This window comes from Oryctolagus cuniculus, chromosome 20 (assembly GCF_964237555.1).
Source record: "Oryctolagus cuniculus chromosome 20, mOryCun1.1, whole genome shotgun sequence".
Lineage (NCBI taxonomy): Eukaryota > Metazoa > Chordata > Mammalia > Lagomorpha > Leporidae > Oryctolagus > Oryctolagus cuniculus.
The window spans coordinates 3,703,181-3,722,999 of NC_091451.1; the positions used below are offsets into that span (position 1 = coordinate 3,703,181).

A 19,819-nucleotide genomic window follows, 5' to 3' on the forward strand; every position below is an offset into this window, starting at 1 on the left:
AAATATATCTTTGATATTGGTGTAAATATTTAGTACATAAAAATACTATTGAGAAAAAAATCAACTTTTAATAAGTAGCTTAGGTTCTGAGTTCTATATACAAATACTTTACACTTACTCCCTGTTGAGAGCATTTCTGGTTTCACCGTGAGCAAGATAATCACTGACATAAATTACTAGCACATGATTGCAGTCAGATGCATTGTGGTTGTGAACATTTGGATATGAACCATGCAGAAAATAAATATCTCAATCCTTGACAAATGCTTTTTTGAACCTGCTTCCAAAACACTACTGTATTTGAGTGTCAATTCTAGTTCAATGATTTTTTTCTCAGCTACCAACATATAAATTATTTCCAACGCAGTCTGCCTCCACCCAAAAACCCAGCTGGTTTTTCTAGGAACGCCCTGGCCTGGACTCCATTTCCCAGAGGCGCCAGGTACTCTGACGTCTTCCGGCCTCCAATTGCCTGTAGCTGCGCATGCGCAAGCGCATGCGCGTGCTGCTCCAAGCGGCTTTAAGTTGGGAACGGAGGAAGTTCGCTTACTCATCAGTGGGTTCTGAGAGGCCGCAGTGCTGCTTCTCCCACCCTCGCCGCCTGTCTTGCCTCGCAAGTGCAACCCAGGCAATTTTCGAACAACCGCTGCTTCTGTGCGTCTGCGTCTGGCGCCCGTGGGTCCCACGTGCCGCGGACTTTCCCTGTCCCCCGCTCTCCGCTTTGCTCCACGGCAGGTACGGAAACGGGAAGGGGCGCGGATGCGTGAGGGAGAGGGGTGGGTGCGAGGGCGGCTGGCGGCTCCCAGCCGTGGGTCCTTGCCTGTCGGTGACCCTGGCGGCGTCCTCGGGCGCAGTCAGGGCTGGGCCCTGGGTGTCGTGTTTTCCACGGCCGGTCCCGCGTGCTACCTCGCTCAAACGCTCCTCACTGTGCTGTAGTTAGTGGTTACAAGAGCGAGGTCACCATGTGTGGTCACTGCGTAAGCTGCAGGCGGGAGCACAGTGAACCGGTGAGACCGCCTTCTCTATATTTAAATGACCCGCGGGATGCTGTCTGGCCGGGCCTCCTGCAGCATTCCGCGGCGGTTCCGTCCGCGTGGGGCTCGGTGGCGTTCAGCCGGGAGCCCGAGGCGGCAGAGGGGCGGGGAAGGAGGATCAAACTAGGATCTGCCCCCTGCCCGCATCCTGACCCTCGCCGGCCCCGCGGACACCTGGCGTCTGCGTCCCTGTGTGCTCGGCGTTTCCCCAGCGGGAGCAGCGTGCGTGGTGTACAGTGGGTTTGGGGATGGCTCCCTCCTCCGTGATTACTTAGCAGAGTTTTGCAATCCGGAGTATGAGGCCCCGGAAACGTGGCGGATTTATTTTGCTGTTTTTCGATGTCTGCCCACCCACCCTCACCCCTAAGCCCCTGGGACGGTCGGCAGATCTAAGCGTGCAGCGGCCTGGACTCCATTTCCCAGAGGCGCCAGGTGCTGACGTCTTCCGTGCGCCGAATGTCTGCGCGAGCGCATTGGGGGAGGAATGTGCGCATGCGCTTGCTTGGTTCTGTTGCTTGGCGTTGGGAACTGAAGTTCGCGTTCTCCTCAGAGTGGGCTCTGAGAGGCAGGGCTGCTGCTTCTCCCACGCTCGCCGCCTGTCTCGCTCCGCAAGTGCGACCCAGACGGTTTTCAAACAACCGCTGCTCTGTGCGTCTGCGTCTGGCGCCCGTGGGTCCCACGTGCCGCGGACTTTCCCTGTCCCCTGGTCTCCGCTTTGCTCCAAGGCAGGTACGGAAACGGGGAGGGGCGCGGATGCGTGAGGGAGAGGGGTGGGTGCGAGGGCGGCTGGCGGCTCCTAGCCGTGGGTCCTTGCCTGTCGGTGACCCTGGCGGCGTCCTCGGGCGCGGTCAGGACTGGGACCTGGGTGTTGTGTCTCGCACCGCCGCTCCCCGGCAGCCCAGTGCTACCTCGCTCAAACGCTCCTCACTGTGCACCGGAGGGGGGAACTGCAGAAGCAGAGCCGATCGCAGCCCAGCGAAGGAAGGCCGTGAGACTTCGGTTCTCTATATTTAAATAACCCCGCTTCCCACTTTGCAAGGATGGCAGAATGCCATCGGGCTGAGCTTCCTGTTTGTATCCTGAGGGGGTTCTGGTGGGGAGGGGCTCGGTGACCAGCAGTGGGTGTGGTGATAGAGGATCAGACTAGGGTCTGCCCCAGGGTCCCCCATCCTGCTCCTCGTCAACCTGGTGGGGTCCGCAGGGACACATCAGGCAGCTGGGGCCCTGCGTGTTTGGCCTTTTTCTCAGCGGGAGCAGCGTGAAGGGTGCTCAGTAGCTTTGTGGATTGATCCCTCTTTTTTTAACCTGGAGCTTGAAGCCATGGAAACGTAGCTGATGATATATTTTGGTGCTTTTCGATTTCTGTCCTCAGCCCGTCTTTATTCTGTTAGTAAGAATGTCAACTGTTATTACCTGCTTTTGATCCCTTTGTTAGAGTGGTGTTGTCACCAGATTACTAATTTATGAAGCTCATTTAGCATAATGAGGTTATCTAGGAAGTAAAATAGAAACTGAATCTTGGAAAGAGGTTATTAGGGTGACAGCATTTCTACTCTGAACCCCAGTGTGTTGTTTTTGACCTTGTCTACCACAATGCTTGTGAATGAACAGTTAATTGTTTCTGATGGGAAGAGCTGCTTCAGACGCATGAAACGACTGTAAGACCACTTTCTGAGCAACCACGTTTTGTGCCCATTAATATGACTTGGAAACAGCCAAGAACAGGATTCCTAGACTCTTGAGGGTTACTGGCTGCTCTTGGCACATCATTCCCTGCACTGCTCTAAGTTTCTGGCAAGTTGTTTACAATTTGTAAGAGAGAAATGTTTCCTGTGAGAGACATAATCTGGTAATGTAGCAGTGATGTCTTTAAGGAAAGGTGCCATGTGAGGAAGCAGTTTGATGGTGTCCATCTTCCCATTAATGACAGTCATTGATGTTAACCACATGTTGGGAAAAGGCATCCTCTCAGAATTGGATTAAGCCAGGAGGTTTCATCTATAATTTATCAGTTTTCTCAGTGTGAGGGAAAAGCCAAAATACTACATTATATAGATTTTTTTTTTTAATATTTATTTACTTGAAAGGCAGAGTTACAGAGAGGGAGGGAGAGACAGAGAGGTCAGTCTTCCACCCATTGGTTCACTCCTTAAATGGTCACAAGGCTTGGGCTGGGCCAGGCTGAAACCAGGAGTTAGAAGCTTCTTCCTAATTTTCCACTTGGGTACAGGGATTCAAACACATTCCCAGGTACATTAGCAGGGAGCTGGATTGGAAGTGGAGCAGATGGGTCTTGAACCAGTACCCGTGTGGGATGCCAGCACTGAAAGTGGCTGCTTTAACCCACGATGCCAATCCTAGGTGTTTTTTTTTTTTTTAAAGGGGAGGTTAATTTTTTCTGATATCACTCTCAATATAAATATTATAATTTGTAGTAGATGATGATTTTGGTTATATTTTGAGTTTCATTAAATTTCATTTTAGTGTATGTTTTTGAAGTTATTGGGTCCTAGTATTTATCTTATGTTATCCTTACTTTATTTATATTTTTTTATTTTTATTTATTTATTTGAGCGATAGAGTTATAGACAGTGAGAGAGAGAGAGACAGAGAGAAAGGTCTTCCTTCCGTTAGTTCACTCCCCAAATGGCTGCAGTGGCCAGAGCTGTGCCTGTTTGCAGTCAGGAGCCAGGTGTTTCTTCCCAGTCTCTCATGTGGGTGCAGAGGCCCAAGTACCTGGGCTATTTTCTATTGTTTTTCCAGACCACAGGAGAGAGCTGGATTGGAAGAGGAGCAGCTGGGACTAGAACCAGCGCCCATATGGGATGCTGGCCGCAGGCAGAGGATTAACCTACTGTGCCACTTCGCTGGCCCCTATCCTTGCTTTAATAAATAAACTTTCTCCCATCTCTTATTTAAACTACATTTTAGAAATGATTTATTTTGTGTATTTGAACGACATAGTGTCACAGAGTTAAAGATAGAGACAGAGGTGTCTTTCAGCTCCCAAATGGCTGCAGTGGTCAGGGCAGGGTCAGACTGAAGCCAGAAGCTTGAAACTCCATTAGGGATTCCCGTGTGGGTGGGAGGAACTCAAGTGTTGGACCAACTTGCTGCCTTTCACAGGTGTATTAGTAGGGAACTGGATTGGAGTGGAGCAGCTGGGACTTAAACTGATATTCATACGGGATCTGGCATTGTAGGTGGTAGCTTAACCCAGTGTACCACAATGCTAGCCTATCAGTAGACTGTTTTAAATTGAATCAATGACTATGAGAATGCAGATTCTAAATTCACAAGGGAAATGGAAAGAAGGTTCTAATTCCAGTTGGTTCCATGGGTCTTTTTTTTTAAGCTTTTATTTAATGAATGCAGATTTCATAGGTAAAACTTTAGCAATATAGTGGTTATTCCCCCTATACCCACCCTCCCACCCCCTCTCCTGTCCCACCTCCTCTCCTGTCCCACCTCCTACTCCCTCTCCCATCCTGTTCTTCATTAAGATTCATTTTTAATTAACTTTATATACAGAAGACCAACACTATACTAAATAAAGATTTCAACAGTTTGCACCCACCCACACACAATATATAAAATACTGTTTGAGAATATGGTCTACAGTTAATTGTCATAGTATAATGCATTAAGGATGGAGGTCCTACATAGGGAGTAAGTGTACAGTGACTCCTGTTGTTAATTTAACAATTAACACTCTTATTTATGACATCAGTGGTCACCCAAGGCTCTTGCCATGAGCTGCCAAGGCCTTTTGTGACCACAAACTCCGTCAATATTTAGAGAAGGCCGTAAGCAAAGTGGAAGTTCTCTCCTCTCCTCAGAGAAAAGTACCTCTTTCTTAGTTGGCCCTTTCTTTCCACTAGGGTCTCACAGAGATTCTTCATGTAGAACATTTTTTGCCACCGTGTCTTAGCTTTCCATGCCTGAAATTCTCTCATGGGCTTTTCAGCCAGATCTGAATTCATTAAGGGCTGATTCTGAGGTCAGCGTGTTACTTAAAGCGATTGTCATTTTATGAGTCTGCTGTTCCATGGGTCTTTATTGGACATCAGCTCTGACTGGGCCAATAAGCAAAGCAAAAGAAGTCAGAACTTTAGTTGATGTTTTGCTCTAAATCAGGATGGGGAGCATCCAGCCTATGGGTCATATAAGGTCCATGAAATCATTAGTTCTGGCCCTACCAAGGCAACTGCAGGTGGAACTGGATAATCAATCCACAAAAGGCTAATTTGTAAGTAGGTTATTTTTTACAGTCCATGGATGATGTTGTAAATATCCCAATGGGCTTGACAGAAAAACTTTCCCACTCCTATAAAATGATAGTGGCAAATCCAGTGCAGTTTACTAATCTGTTTATGAATGAATGAATAGGGACTGGTACTGTGCCCTAGTAGGTTAAGCCTCTGCTTGTGGCTCTGGCATCCTGTATGGGCACTGGTTCCTGTCCCTGCTGCTCCTTTTGTGATCCAGCTCTCTACTAATAGTCTGGGAAGGCAGTGGAAGATGGCCCATGTGCTTGGGCCCCTGCATCCATGTGGAGGGGCCCAGGTCCAGCTCTTACAACCATTTGGGGAGTGAAACAGTGGATGGAAGACCTCTGTCTCTGTCTCTCCCTCTCTCTGTAACTTTGCCTCTCAAATAAATAAAATAAATCTTTAAAAAAAGAATAGATGAATAACTACAATTACCAGTCCCTGTAAAGACAGGCACTTCCAGGCAACACATGCCAGACATCAATTATATTTCTAAATACCGTCAGAGATGCCAGCCATGTTGTTGAAATGGCTTTCATCCTTCTCAGAACAGAATCCTGTGTGATCAGAGAGTCATGTGCATCAAAAATAATGCTGCTGCTGTTGGCTCACAGAGAACCATTTCTGGAAATGCATGTTTATGGCCAGTGTGCTTGAGATATCCATGTGTACAATTGGTACTAACTCATGTACAAATGTTCTTTTCTAGATGTTCATGATGTGGGGATTCTTCAGTGTCTGGTGCTTGTTGGGGGAGATGAAGAGAGGATGCATATTTGAGGGAATTGCATAGCTCAAAACTGGTCTCTGAGTATCAAGTCTGCCATGAGTAGTGCTGCTTTAAATTATGGAACCTTCACCTACTCTATTGGGTGACTTGGTTTTACTAGGTCAGTAATGGAAAATCTCATTCTCTCCCATTCTCTATATATCTACCCTGCAAATAAATAAATAAATAGATCTTCCATCTGAGCTGGCTTCAATGGGTATAATATATTTCTCAGGGGATAATGTACTTGAAGGTTTTTGTAACTCTTTTTCTTTGCTTGACTCAGGTGAATTTTGCTTGGAATGTGTATAGACCAAAGCCAGCTATGTGTAGGCCACAGGAAGCTGTCTGATTTCTCTGAGTGACCATGGTGTGCTGCTGCTGCCCACTGTTCCTAAGGCCTGTGGTATCTCTTGCCTGAGCATCTGTAAGCCAGAAGGGTGGAGTCTCCACTACTTGGAGATTGCATTTTTTTCTCTCCTTTCTTCCCCTCTTTTTCTCTTGGCTGTTTCTGCTGGTCTACAAAGGAGACGTTTGCCCAGGAATAGTCACTGCCTTCATCTAAGATGCTATGTGGCCTCCTAACCTGGGAAGACTGCTTCTTGTGTGACAGTGGCCATTGAAGGGGACTCTGATGGACTCACACTGGGCATCTTCAAGGTGGACAACTTGTTTAACTTCCAACCCTCTGACAGTGCAGTGAATGCCACTGTATTAGCAAGTGTAGCTTTCTAGGGAATTTGATGGAGGAGAAGGGCTGAGGAAACTCATCATCCCTCATTTCATTGCTTTTCTGATTATGTTTCTCTGCTCTTGGTATTATTCCCCAGCTTTTCCATTGGTTCACATCCAGCAGATTGCATGATTCTATTTACACAGTTCTCAGCCCTTTTCCACTTTGAGCTATTTTTCAGAGAAGGACAAAGATGTTATCAGTCAGCATAAAGTATTTTAAGTGATTATGTTTTCATTTTGACTTCAGCACTGGAAAACTGACTTCTCTTGGGACCTGACAGTTTTTTTTTTTTTTTAATGACTTTTTAATAGATTTATTTATTTATTTGAAGGCAGAGTTAGAGAGAGGCAGAGAGAGAGAGCAAGAGATTGAGATCTTCCACCCACTAGTTCACTCCCCAGGTGGCCACAATGGCTGGAGCTGCGCCGATCCAAAGTCAGGAGCCAAGTGCTTCTTCCGGGTCTCCCACGTGGGTGTAGAGGCCCAAGTTCTTGGACCATCTTCTACTTTCCTAGGGCCATAGCAGAGAGCTGGATCAGAAGGGGAGCAGCCGGGACTCCAACCAGTGCCCATTGTTGGCAGCGACTTTATCCACTCTCCATAGCTCCAGTCCCCCGACCTAACAGATTTGATGAGTGCTTATCCTGGGGCTCACTTTGAGTGCTAGACACATTGTTCTGTGTGACTGTTTGATATGTTAGGTTTCTGTTTGTGGAAAAGTTTTTCTTATATTTTCCAAGTGCCTGGTTGGGTTACACCTGCCCATAGTGAGAACTAAACCTTTATTTGGCACTTGGAGACTTGGATTGCTGAGTCCTACAGTCTCCTGCATGAATTTAACCAGAAAATGTATCAGGAAGCATTTAGGCTGTGGGTAGACAGGGCAGTGTTCCTGGATCCTCATGAAAATTGATAAACTGATGCTTTTTCAACTTTTACTTCATTTTATTTTCTTCAGCAAGTTGTATCTGAACTTTGTTTCTACCTCTTCTAAAATTTTTGTGCTTCCACCCTCTTTACAACCACACATTAGTACCCTTTGTTCCTTCTCTATAATGCTGAGGAGAGTATGATGAAGACATTTCAGCTCTCTCCTCTGTCAGTACATGTTCCTCAGATTGTTTCCTTGAGTTAGGCACTGGATTAACTTGACTGCACTAAAAGGGATCTGCCTATACTCAGTGTAACTTTTCAATAAAAGTCATCATAAAATTTACCTGCCTTGTAAACCTCTCATCTTCTGTTTTGAAATATGTTTCACCCCCCTCCTTTTTTTTGGTAAAAATTAAAAATTTTATTTTTTTTATTTATTTATTTTTTTTTTAATTTCACAGGTAGAATTATGGACAGTGAGAGGGAGAGACAGAGAGAAAAGTCTTCCTTCCCTTGGTTCACCCCCCAAATTGTTGCTACGGCCAGAGCTACACCAATCCGAAGCCAGGAGCCAGGTGCTCAGGTGCTTCTTCCTGGTCTCCTATGTGGGTGCAGGAACCCAAGCACTTGGGCCATCCTCCACTGTCTTCCCGGCCACAGTGGAGAGCTGGGGTGGAAGAGAAGCAACCAGGACTAGAACCTAGGGCCCATATGGGATTCCAGCACCGCAGGCAGAGGATTAGCCAAGTGAGCCACGGCGCCGGCTTAAATATAGATTTACAGAGAAAGAGGGAGAGACAGACGGATGAGGATCTTGCATCTGTTGGTTCACTCCTCACATGGCCACAACAAACAGGACTGGGTAAATTGAAAGCCTGGAGCCTGAAACTCCATCTGAATCTCCCATGTTAAGAGTCGGGGCCCAAATACTTGAACTATCTTCTGCTTCTTCCCCAAGTGCATTAACAGGGAGATGGATCAGAGATGGTGCAGCTTTGATTTAAACTCTCACTCATGGGGCCAGCCTTTTGGCATAATCCACTGCCTGCAATTCTGGCATCCAAAATGGGTGATGGTTCATGTCTCAGTTGCTCCACTTATGATCCAGTTCCCTGCTAATGGTCTGGGAAAAGAGCAGAGGCTGGCTTAAGTGTTTGGGTCCCTGCCATTTATGTGGGAGACCTGGATGAAGCTCCTGGCTCCTGACTTCCACCTGACTCAGCCCTGGATGCCATCAACCGGCAGATGGAAGATCTTTGTCTCTCTCTCCCTCTTTCTCTGTCTCCCTTAGAATATATTTATTTATTTGAAAGGCAGAGTTACAGAAAGAGAGAGAAAGATCATCCATCTGCTGGTTCACTCCCCAGATGGTTGCAATAGCCAAGGCTGGGCTAGGCCCTGGCCAGGCCCATACCAGCAGCCACGAGCTTCATCATGTCTCCCACATGGATGGCAGTGGCCCAAGCAAGTACTTGGACTTTATTCTATTCCCAGGCCATTAGCAGGGAGCTGGATCAGAAGTGGAGCAGCTGGGACATGAACTGGTGCCTATATGGGATGCCAGCATTGCAGGTGGTGGCTTTACCTGCTACACCACAATGTCATCCCCTCTCTGTCTCTCTTTCTGTGCAACTACAATTTTCAAATAAATAAATCTTAAACTGACACTCATGGGATGCCACACACATTTGAGGTGGTGGTAGATTAACTCACTGTGTCACAATACCAACCCCACCATTCCCCTTCTGTTACTTGTGTGTCAAGATGCCTGTTGAACAGGTGTCAGCATTGTGTTACACTGTTCTACTTTAGTCTGGTTGTCATTTGTTGAGTGGGAAATAAGTGATCAAGGCTAGCTGTTATGTGATTATTGGTTCTTAAAGCTGCTATGTGATAGGGTGGAACTGGCTCATCCATTTTGTTTCTTAAAAATATAAATAGAAAATGAAATCCTCAAAGATAATATACCACAAAGTAGTTACTGGAGACCAATATTCCTTTTTTTCCCCCCACCTAACAGATTCAGCTGGTTTCTATGTTTCTATCTTTTTAGCCCAAACATGTATCAGACTTCTAGAGCAGGAGGAATATTTTTAGTCAATTCAGAACTTTTATTCAATTCAGAACTCATAGATGTTGTCCATTCCCTTCAGAGCACAAAAAACTCTGTTTTTGTCTGGTTTTCATTGTGTGGTGGTTCCATCCCCCACGGACATTGATTCTTTACACAGGAGTACATCTGAGTGGAGAAAAATTCATGCAGTCTATTTTTTGAAGTGAAATGGAATTTTGATCAAGACATTCTTGAGATTGTGATCAGCAGGGTGGGGAAATTTTGTTCATTGTGTTCCTACCTTGTGGAGTGCTCTGTGTTCTCCTTCCAGTGTACAGGCAGAAAGCCTATGGCTGTGTCTGACTGAGAGTGTTTGTGCAGCACTGCAGTATCTGAAGTTCCCTTTGTGACCATCTCTAACTGGACTGGGTTTGTGCCTCTTGCTCCTTTTCTTTTCCTTCAATACTGAAGCGGCCTTAAACAGAGTTATACTGGTTAGCATTGGTTCTTTTGGTTTTGAGTGCTTGGAAAGCAAGAGAAATGGTTTTTCTGCAGGAAGGGATTGAGGAGGCGCTAGACAAAGTCAGCAGTAGCTTTCTTGGCTTCATCATATGTCAGCTTGAGTCAGAATATTTATGGTCAGCTTTGGTTTTTTTAATTTTTTGAAACTTTTTTAAGTACAAAGGCAGAATGACAGGGAATGTTTTGTTTCTTTTTAATTTTAATTTTCTTTTTTTCTAGGATAGAGATCTTCTATATGCTGGTTCATTCCCCATATAGCCGTAACAGCCTGGGCTGGCCTAGACTGAGGCCAGGAGCCAGGAGCCAGATCTCTGCTGTGGCTGCAGGGGCCCAGGGACTTGGGACATTCTCTGCTGTTTTCCCATGCCGTTATTAGGGAGCTAGATGGGAAGTTGAGCCACCAGGACATAAACTGATACCTATATGGGATGATGGTGCTGCAGGCCATTTTTTTAACTAACTGTGCCATAGTGTGGACCCCTTTTTAAAAACACTTCTTTTAAAAAAAAAAGTTTATTAATTTATTTGAAAGGCAGAGTTAGAAAAATGGAACGATACCCACATTCCCACCACACACAGAGACAGAGAGAGAGAGGTTCACTTCCTCAGTGGTCCAAACAGCCAGGACTGGGCTAGGTCAAAGCAGGAGCCAGGAGATGCATCCAAGTCTCCCATGCAGAGGCAGGGCCACAAGCACTTGGGCTATCCTGTCATACTTTGCCAGGCACATTACCAGGGAGCTGGATTAGAAGTAGGGTGACTAGGATATAAACCATAGCCCATATGGGATGCCAGTGTCACAGGCAATGGCTTTACCTAATATTCCACAATGCTGGTCCCACATATGCTGGCAACATATTTAAGGGATATTAGAAAGCCTCCTTATTGCCATTAGCTGCCATTCAGGCCTGCCCTACAGAAGCATTTTGAAATAAGTAGCATTTCTCACATAATTGAATGGCAGCCTACAAGACTGCTGTAAACAGAGGAAGTTCCAGGGGCATGTGGGGCAGAGATGCTGAAAGGGGGTGAGGGTGAGAGTTGAAGTTGGAGGGGAAGGCCAGAGAGGTTGAGAAGTATTAAAAAGCACAAATAGGACACAGGTCATTTTTAATTTAGAATTTCTTTTTTTTTTTTTTTAAAGTTTATTTATTTGAAGTAGGAGTTACACAGAGAGAGAAGGAGAGGCAGAGGCAGAGAGAGAAGGAGAGGCAGAGGCAGAGAGAGGTCTTCCATCCACTGCTTCACTCCTCAATTGGCTGCAACGGCCGGAGCTGCGCCATTCCAAAGCCAGAAGCTTCTTCCAGGTCTCCCATGCGGGTACAGGGGTCCAAGGACTTGGTCCATTTTCCACTGCTTTGCCAGGCCACAGCAGAGAGCTGGATCGGAAGTGGAGCAGCCAGGACTTGAACCAGCTCCCATATGGGATGCCAGCACTGCAGGCAGTAACTTTACCATAACACTGTGCCACAGTGCTGGCCCTTAGAATTAATTTCTTTAAAATAGTTTCTGATGTAACTGACACACTTTTTAGAGTTTTTATCTAGATATTTTTATAAGCAGTAGAGAACTGATGTAATTAAATCCAGAAAGACACTCCTAAATAAACAGCTCACCATAGAGTTTTGATAGAAGATGAATATGGCTGTGTGCGTCCCTTGCTAAGAGCATAAGTTTTATGACTGAATTCGAGGTCATTAAAATCAGTTTATTTTATTTATTTGACAGGCAGAGTTAGACAGTGAGAGAGACAGAGAGAACGGTCTTCCCTCCATTGGTTCACCCCCCAAATGGCTGCTATGGCCGGCGTGCTGCACTGATCTGAAGCCAGGAGCCAGGTGCTTCCTCCTGGTCTCCCATGTGGGTGCAGGTCCCAAGGACTTGGGCCATTCTCCATTGTTCTCCTGGGCCACAGCAGAGAGCTGGACTGGAAGAGGAGCAACTGGGATAGAACCGGTGCCCCAACTGGGACTAGAACCTGGGCTGCCGGCGCCACAGGCAGAGGATTAACCTAGTGAGCTGCGGCGCTGGCTAAAATCAGTTTATAATGGAAACACTGACCACTTCTGTTGCAGCCACTCCTGGCTGTCACTCTACATCCCTATGCACATAGTCCACATGTGAGCAGGGTGAAAAGGGGTGCAGACCTGGAATAATGCACATGTGCCCTTTGCTTAAACCGGGGGACTGATGGACTGGAGTTCTTTGTTTCAGGTTGCATTTTTCTGTAGAAGATAACTCCAGTTTGCTTGCTTGTCCATCCCAAGGCAGCTGTTGGACTCTGTGGAAAAAAAGAACTTCTTCAGGGGTAAATTATTTCCCCTGGAAAAATAATACAAATAACAACAGTAAAATGATAAAAATCATGAGCTATTGATTCAGAGACACTAAGTCTATCCAGCATGGAATGTAGAAAAAAAGATTCTATTGTTTTTAAATGGAAAATGACAGAAGTGGTTTGTAAGAAGAGTTTCATGTACAATGCAGAATTTCCTAGGAAGGGGTCTGAAGTAGTTCTCTTTAATTGTCCCTCCCCAATGCTCATTGCTCAGGGAAATAATGCTAATATTTATAGACCAATTATGAATAGTCCTTGTTTGTCTTACGTATGAATTGTCTACAGATATGTTCCCCAAGCCCTTTAAAATAAAATAAGGAAACTTTACAACAGAAGAGAAGGTTGGCATTGTCTGCTGTCTTGGGCTAGAATCTGTGCATTTATTACCCTCTTAGCACCCTGGTTTCTGTTGTGTGCATCTCTTGATGGTTCTTTTTAGGCCACTCTTATATCCAGATTTCTGAATAAGTGACACAATCTTCTTCCTTCTTCCTCTTCTTTTTTTTTTTTTTTTTTTTTTTTTTAAATACTTATTTATTTGTTTGTAAGGCAGAGTTGCAGAGAGGTAGAAAGAGAAAGTCCTCCATCTGCCGATTCACTCCCTAAGTGGTTGGAATAGTTGGAGCTGGGCTGATCTGAAGCCAGGAGCCAGAAGCCTCCAGATCTCCCACACAGGTGTAGGGGCCCAAGGATTGGGGCTGTCTTCTGCTTTCTCAGGCCATAGCAAAGAGCTGGATCAGAATTGGAGTAGCCAGGACTCAAACTGGTACCCATAAGGGAATCTGGCACTGTGGGTTGCAGCTTTGCCCACTTTGCCACAGCATTGGCCTCTTGACACAATCTTTGGCCAGCCTGCCAGTCTGCTCACTTCAGCCTAAATTGGAGTTGGCTAGTTTGTGTACCCATCTCAGAGCCAAGGAAGCTCAGAACTGCCCACGACTGGCTCTTCCTTCTTGCTCACTCTGGAGATGGACTCTGCTCACAGGTCCCAAATGGCTTTGCTTGGCCCTCTTTCCTTGTTTTTCCTAGTGACCAGGCTGATTCTAAGGTAGGCAGGAAACCTGTTGGCTCACAGCAGCCTCTGTATTAATGTTTCACTCTCATCTGTGATATATTTAAAGTTTTCTCTCAGATCCCAAAAGCTTTAGTAAGGGGTGTTATTTTGTACTGAGATTTGTCTTTAATAAAGGCAAGTATCACTGAGGATTCTGTGTCCTCAGGATCAGCTGAACTCACTCAGGCCTGGATGGGGTTTCATGATCCTGGCTGCAGGCTGGCACATTCCCAGCTGTTGAGGGCAATTGGAGATGTACCAGCAAATGGAGGAAATAAATGATCTCTGTCTCTCTTTCTCCCCCTGCCTTTCAAATGAAATGAAAAACTAATAGATAAAAATTGGGAAAAAATTGTGCTTTGCCTTGTGTCCATGGACCAAAAAATTACTGTTGCTGTATGCAGAACTCATTTATACACTTTGCTAATACTCATAAATCTCAACTTAAGAGCTGGTTGATCATTGCTGTCTGGGCTGCCTACTTTAGTTCCCATTCTGGGATCCATCCCTTTCCATCATCTGCATTTCACTGTAGTGCTCATAAATCCCCAAACTGCCTCATAACTTTAGATCCTTTATTCATTCTTTATTCGTAGGTTGGCCATAAACTCACTTTCTTAACAGTATGCTGGTTTCTAAAATTCTTCGTAGGCAGAGATAATGGGGTCATTGATTTTCTCTGAGCCTTCCCCCAAGTCATTTATTTTATTTTTATTTTTAAAGATTTATTTATTTGAAAAGTAGAGTTACAGGGAGACAGAGGCAGAGGCAAAGGGAGGTCTTCCATCCTCTGGTTCACTTCTCAGATGGCCACAATGGCCGGAGCTGAGCTGATCCAAAGCCAGGAGCTCGGTCTCTTCTTGCAGATGCAGGGGCCCAAGGACTTGGGCCATCTTCTTCTGCTTTTCCAGGCCATTGCAGAGAGCTGAGTCAGAAGTGGATCAGCCAGAACTCGAACTGGCATCCATATGGGACACCAGTACTTCAGGCTAGGGCTTTAACCCTATGTGCCACAGCACTGGCTCCAGTGGTTTGCTTTATGAAGCTGATTTTGGGTGGTGGGTAGAAGTTTGCTGGATCAGAAGTTGGGGTATAGCAGTTGCTGTTAGAGAAATAGGGCTGTTGCTGCCCTTTCCACTGTGCCCCACACTGCAACCTATGCCTGACTTTGGATTCTGTTCTTAGAGTGCTGGATTAAGGCAGTAGTGATGCAGTAAAAGAAAAAAAAATGTTTTAAACATTTGTATTTATTAATAAAAAGAACAATTTCCATGTATTTAATCCACATCTAGGTCTCCCATATAGGTGATGGGGCTCCAAGCATTTGGGCCATCTTCCTCTGTCTTCCCAGGTGCATTACCAGGAAGCTGGATTACTAGGCAGCTGGAACAGAAGAGCAGCCAGGACTAATTTTAGGCTTTCTGTTATGGGATGCTGGTATTCCAGATAGCAGCTTAACCTACAGGATCACAGTACTGCCCACATGTATTATTTTTATAATTAAAAGATCTAGATTCTGATTTTAAAATGATAATTTGAAATGAAAAAAATATATAGACTTTAGTTAATGATATGTCAGTATCAGGGACACTGTTGTAGCACAGTTGGTTAAGCCACCACCTACAATGCAAGCAATTCCACCTGAGTGTTGGTTGAAGTCCCAGCTGTTCCACTTCCAATTGAGCTCCCTGTTAATGTACCTGGGACAGTAGCAGAATATGGTCCAAGTGCTTGGGTCCCTGCCACCCATGTGGGAACCCAGATGGAGTTCTGGGCTCTTGGGTTTGGCTTGTGATAAAACTAGAACATAAGCTTCATTCATTTTAGGTTCTTATTACCCATGCCCCTTCTTTCAAGAGACCAGTTCATTCTCACATCCTGTATTGTTTCCCACCCCACCCTCTGCATTCTTCTCTAGGTTTGACAGCCCACAAAAAACTTGAAAAACCTGTATGGAGAAGCTCACCTCCACCTACTAACTAAGATATAAAAAGGCCCAGCCTGCTGGGGTCTGGGCCCTCTGCCAAGTGTTTGGTCTGTGTGCACACTGGCAGTTGGTTAACCTCTGCAAGTTTATTTTCTTTGAATAAAGAAAGCAGAAATATTTAGAAATAGTTTTATCTCTAACTTTGAAATATTAAGCATATCCTTTTAATAGTTTTTTAATTGGTGATTCCCTGTGAATTTTCTAGCCAGCTTCAATAAGCTCTCTTCCCTATTTCTGACTCTTAAAATTATTTCAAATTATGAGATGATTCCATATCCTAACTTATTTAAGCTTTTCATTTCCCATTTTTGTGACAGAGCAAAGAGACATCAATTTTGTATCCTGTTGAGGTAATCTTTATATTCTCTGTCTCCCTAAGTTCTGATTGTTTAAAAATAGCTGTTTTTTTTTTTTTTTTATTAAAAGAGTTGTGATTTGTTTGAATATACACTCATCCTAAAGCATTTGATCACCTTGAAACAATGATCAAGTCTGGTCTATATTATATTGTTAAGAACTCCTATTTCTACTAGCTATTCTAAGTCTTCTTGGGTCTTTGGCAGGTATTCAAAAATCAAATGTCCGAATTCTTTGGAATTGGGCAGCGGGAGCAATGTAAGGATAAGTGGCAGGGCAATTAATCGCTGCTTTATGTGGTGATCTGCCGTCAAGGAGACCCAACAAGGCCAGTCCACCCCCAGTTGGGACCTGTTTTCAATATGAGGAGTCAGGGCACTGGGCAAACAGCTGTTGTAACAGAAACTGGCTCCTGAAGAGCCCTGTCAGCTCTGCCAAGAGCAAGGACACTAGAAACAGAACTGCCCTGGAGGTTGAAGGACTCTTGGGTCAGAGCTGCAAACCCTACTGCCCTCCCTAAACTGAAAAAGCCCTTTACTCTGCCCAACTTCCTAAATAACCACTGCCATTGAGGGGATGGCCTAGGGTCATTAACATTGCAGGCAGAGCTGTAAGTTTCCTTTTAGATTTGTCACCTATTCAGGACTAACCTATTCAGGTCAGCTCTTCTCCCAGGCCAGGTAGCTAATGGAAGTCAACAGGGTGTCTTCTAAGGGGGTTCATACCTCCCTTATGATGTCTCTTCCAATATCACACGTGAAGAGATAATAGGTCTGGGCCTTGCATATACCTGGCCAGTCCTTAACACCCACATGATTATTATGAAGCCCCTCTTGTCAGTTTCTGTTTGCCTCTCAATGGGAAAACTCCCTCCTTGTTTGGACAGCACCTTTCTTAGATTTTCTAATGACTCTTCTCTTAGTTTTGGACCCTGTATATCTAATCTGCTTGTTAGATTCATTTCCTCCAGATTTGAAGCAGTGAAATTCTAGATGGCCATGCACATGAAACCTTGAAAGGAGACAATTTCCGCCTTCTGCTGGAAGCCTGTCTTGAGCACAGGTCCCTACTTCACCCCTCTTCAGCTTGAAGAAGTCAGAGCAGTCCTTGCCTTAACTCCTGAAAGCAACCTGGGTTTCCATAAGCAGAGGGAGGAAATGAGGGAGCCCAGGACTAAAAGCAGGCCAGACTAACCACATCGTATAGCTCCTTGCCAGCACAAACACACTAAATAAAACAGAAGTGTTCAGGCATACACTGTCTTCACGCTATGTGCAGGACTCTTGCTTTCCTATATCCCCATTGTCCTGCCTCATTTTGACCATCTTTTCCATGGGCAATGTTTATAATTTCTCCTTTCAGCCTCATAATCATAGTGCTCCTATTCCTACCATGTATAATTGACATTTCAAAGATCGTTACAGGCGCTTATGACTTCTATATTTCAAGCCATCATGCTGGAACAACACAAGAGTGCTCTTCTTCAATCAATCCAATCCAGAGCATAGATACCCCACCCCATGTCAATGCTCTGTATCAGCAGGAGTAGCCAAAAATAGACCAGTGCCGCATCTCCTTATCTATACTCAGAGTCAGGATTGATGGAACAAGGACATAAGCCTAAGTCATTTTAGGTTCTTGTTACTCACTCCTTCCTTCCTTCCTTCCTTCCTTCCTTCCTTCCTTCCTTCCCTCCTTCCCTCCTTCCCTCCTTCCCTCCTTCCCTCCTTCCCTCCTTCCTTCCCTCCCTCCCTCCCTCCCTCCCGCAGAGTTAGAGAGAGAGAGACAGAAAGAATGGTCTTCCTTCCATTGGTTCACCCCCTAAATGGCCACTACATGCTGATCCGAAGCCAGGAGCCAGGTGCTTCCTGGTCTCCTATGTGGGTGCAGGAACCCAAGCACTTGGGCCATCCTCCACTGCCCTCCTGGGCCACAGCAGAGAGCTGGACTGGACGAGGAGCAACTGGGACTAGAACCCGGTGCCCATATGGGATGCTGGCGCCGCAGGCGGAGGATTAACCAAGTGAGCCATGGTGCTGGCCCCATGAATTTTTCTTATTTATTTAAGAGACTTAGAGACAGAGGATTCCTGTTCACTGATTTACTACCCAAATGTCATTCAATTCTGGTTTTTCATGTGCTATTCCAACCACTGCCACCATCTTCATAGAACTCCTGGCCCTGGAATTGTCCTCATATTGCACAGGAACTGTGTAGTTGGTTTCTGTGTCTTTGAATGTTAGCGTGGAGGTAAAAGGAACCTTGAAGAGCAGGACAGGTGCCTTTCTCTCAGTGGCATAGCTGACAGTCATAGATATGAGGTGTTAGGATCTGTCATTCAGTGCACCCCATAGATCTTGGCTGGTCCAGAAAGGGACACCAGTGGTAAACCTCAGTTCTAGAGCTGGAGAAAAGGTCAATAAGATTGAATTTTCAAGGATTTTTTTGTCAGAAGATGGTGTGTCTGACAAAAGAACAGTGTGTCTCCTTGTGTACAGAGGGTGGTTCCAAAAGTTCTGTAGACAGTCTGCTTCATCAAAGATGGCTATAGGATGGAGATGGGTGTTCAGGCCATTTGAGATGAAATGTGTATGGAGTGAATGTAGATTGCACCTCTGTCACTGTTTACCCATCTGTAAGGTGAGTGTATTAGCAGTACTCGTGAAATGCCCCAGCATTTCCTGAGAAATCACTGTGAGGTGTGTGCAGTTGCATTTGTGGGGTTTGATGGTGTATTTTCTCCAAGTGAAGTTTCTGGTTTTCTGCACTGGGTAGCCGGCCCAGCACTACTCATTTGAGGTTATAGAGGTTTATGTAAGATCTAGTTTCCAGGAATATGGAAGTTTGGGTACTGGGTGACAGCCCCATTTCCTTTGGAAGTGAGTAGTTTTTATGATACTTGGAGAAGGGAGCTGTAAAAATAGGAATCATTTCTGACAGAATGCCACTTGATGCTCTTTGAGACAATGCCTTAAGGCTTTAGAACAGAGATAAAAGAGTCACTGAAATGTGAAGATCCTAGCTTTGCATGGTCCAAGGAGTTATTGATCATACTGACCAGAGTGAACAAGATTTAATTGATATTACCTTACCTCATCCATAAATTATCAAAGATTGGATGTTAGTGGAAGCTCTGGACCAGCTTTCAAAAGAAAGTTGTGAATGGATTAGAAAGACAGGCAAGGGCCTGCAAATGTTACTTATTTAAGTGGTCTCAAGTGTGTGGTCTGGGGTAGAGGGATAACCTCTCATGTCTGAGAATCACAGTCTACATTGCTTCCTACCACATGCCTATTACTTCATTCCAGTATCATGATATCCAGAAATGGAGGTCTGTGATACCTAGTCTGCCATATATTTGGTATCTAGGCTATGCTGCTTCCCCCTGTATCCTAATAGTTCTTCCTGGTAGTTCAAGGAGGGTTTGCCAGGGTCTCTGCATGTAAAAAAGATGAAACAAATTTGTATTTCAGAAGATAAATGGTTTGAGTAGTGTAATGTGATTTGCAGATGACATCACCCTAACGTTTGGCTAGTGTTTTTTCGGTTGTGTCACACTTAATTAAAAAAAAAAAAAAAAAAAAAAATTATTTTTCAGGTCAATTTCAGAAGCTGTCACCAGCTTCAAATAAGTATTGCTGTAGAAGATTGCCTTGAGCATGTCTTTACTTTTGATCCTAATGCTATGTATGGTTTATGTGATTTCAAAATCATATCATAAAAATTTCCTACTTACTGTCAGTAATTTCTTCTTGAAAATATTGAACATTATATAGTATATATGCAGCTACAGAAAATTATTGTAAGCTTTTTCCTGTTTTTTGA

At 44.9% G+C, this 19,819-nt stretch overlaps 1 protein-coding gene across 5 annotated transcripts in view; it reads left to right on the forward strand.

Annotated features, from left to right (window-relative positions):
• The first annotated feature begins 469 nt into the window (after nt 1–469).
• LOC100347948 (zinc finger protein 84) overlaps nt 470–19,819 on the forward strand; it is a 30,909-nt gene continuing 11,559 nt past the window's right edge. For 2 of the 5 annotated variants that reach the window (XM_070065657.1, XM_070065658.1), the window contains exon 1: nt 495–735. Coding sequence is in view for 2 of the 5 variants with exons in the window: in XM_070065655.1 (XP_069921756.1) it covers nt 485–735; nt 1,585–1,763 (430 nt within the window). In the remaining 3 variants the exon portion in view is untranslated. Of the gene's footprint in view, nt 736–1,584; nt 1,764–4,512; nt 6,196–19,819 lie in introns of those variants that run through there. The other 3 variants (XM_070065655.1, XM_070065659.1, XM_070065656.1) reach the window with 3 other exon arrangements.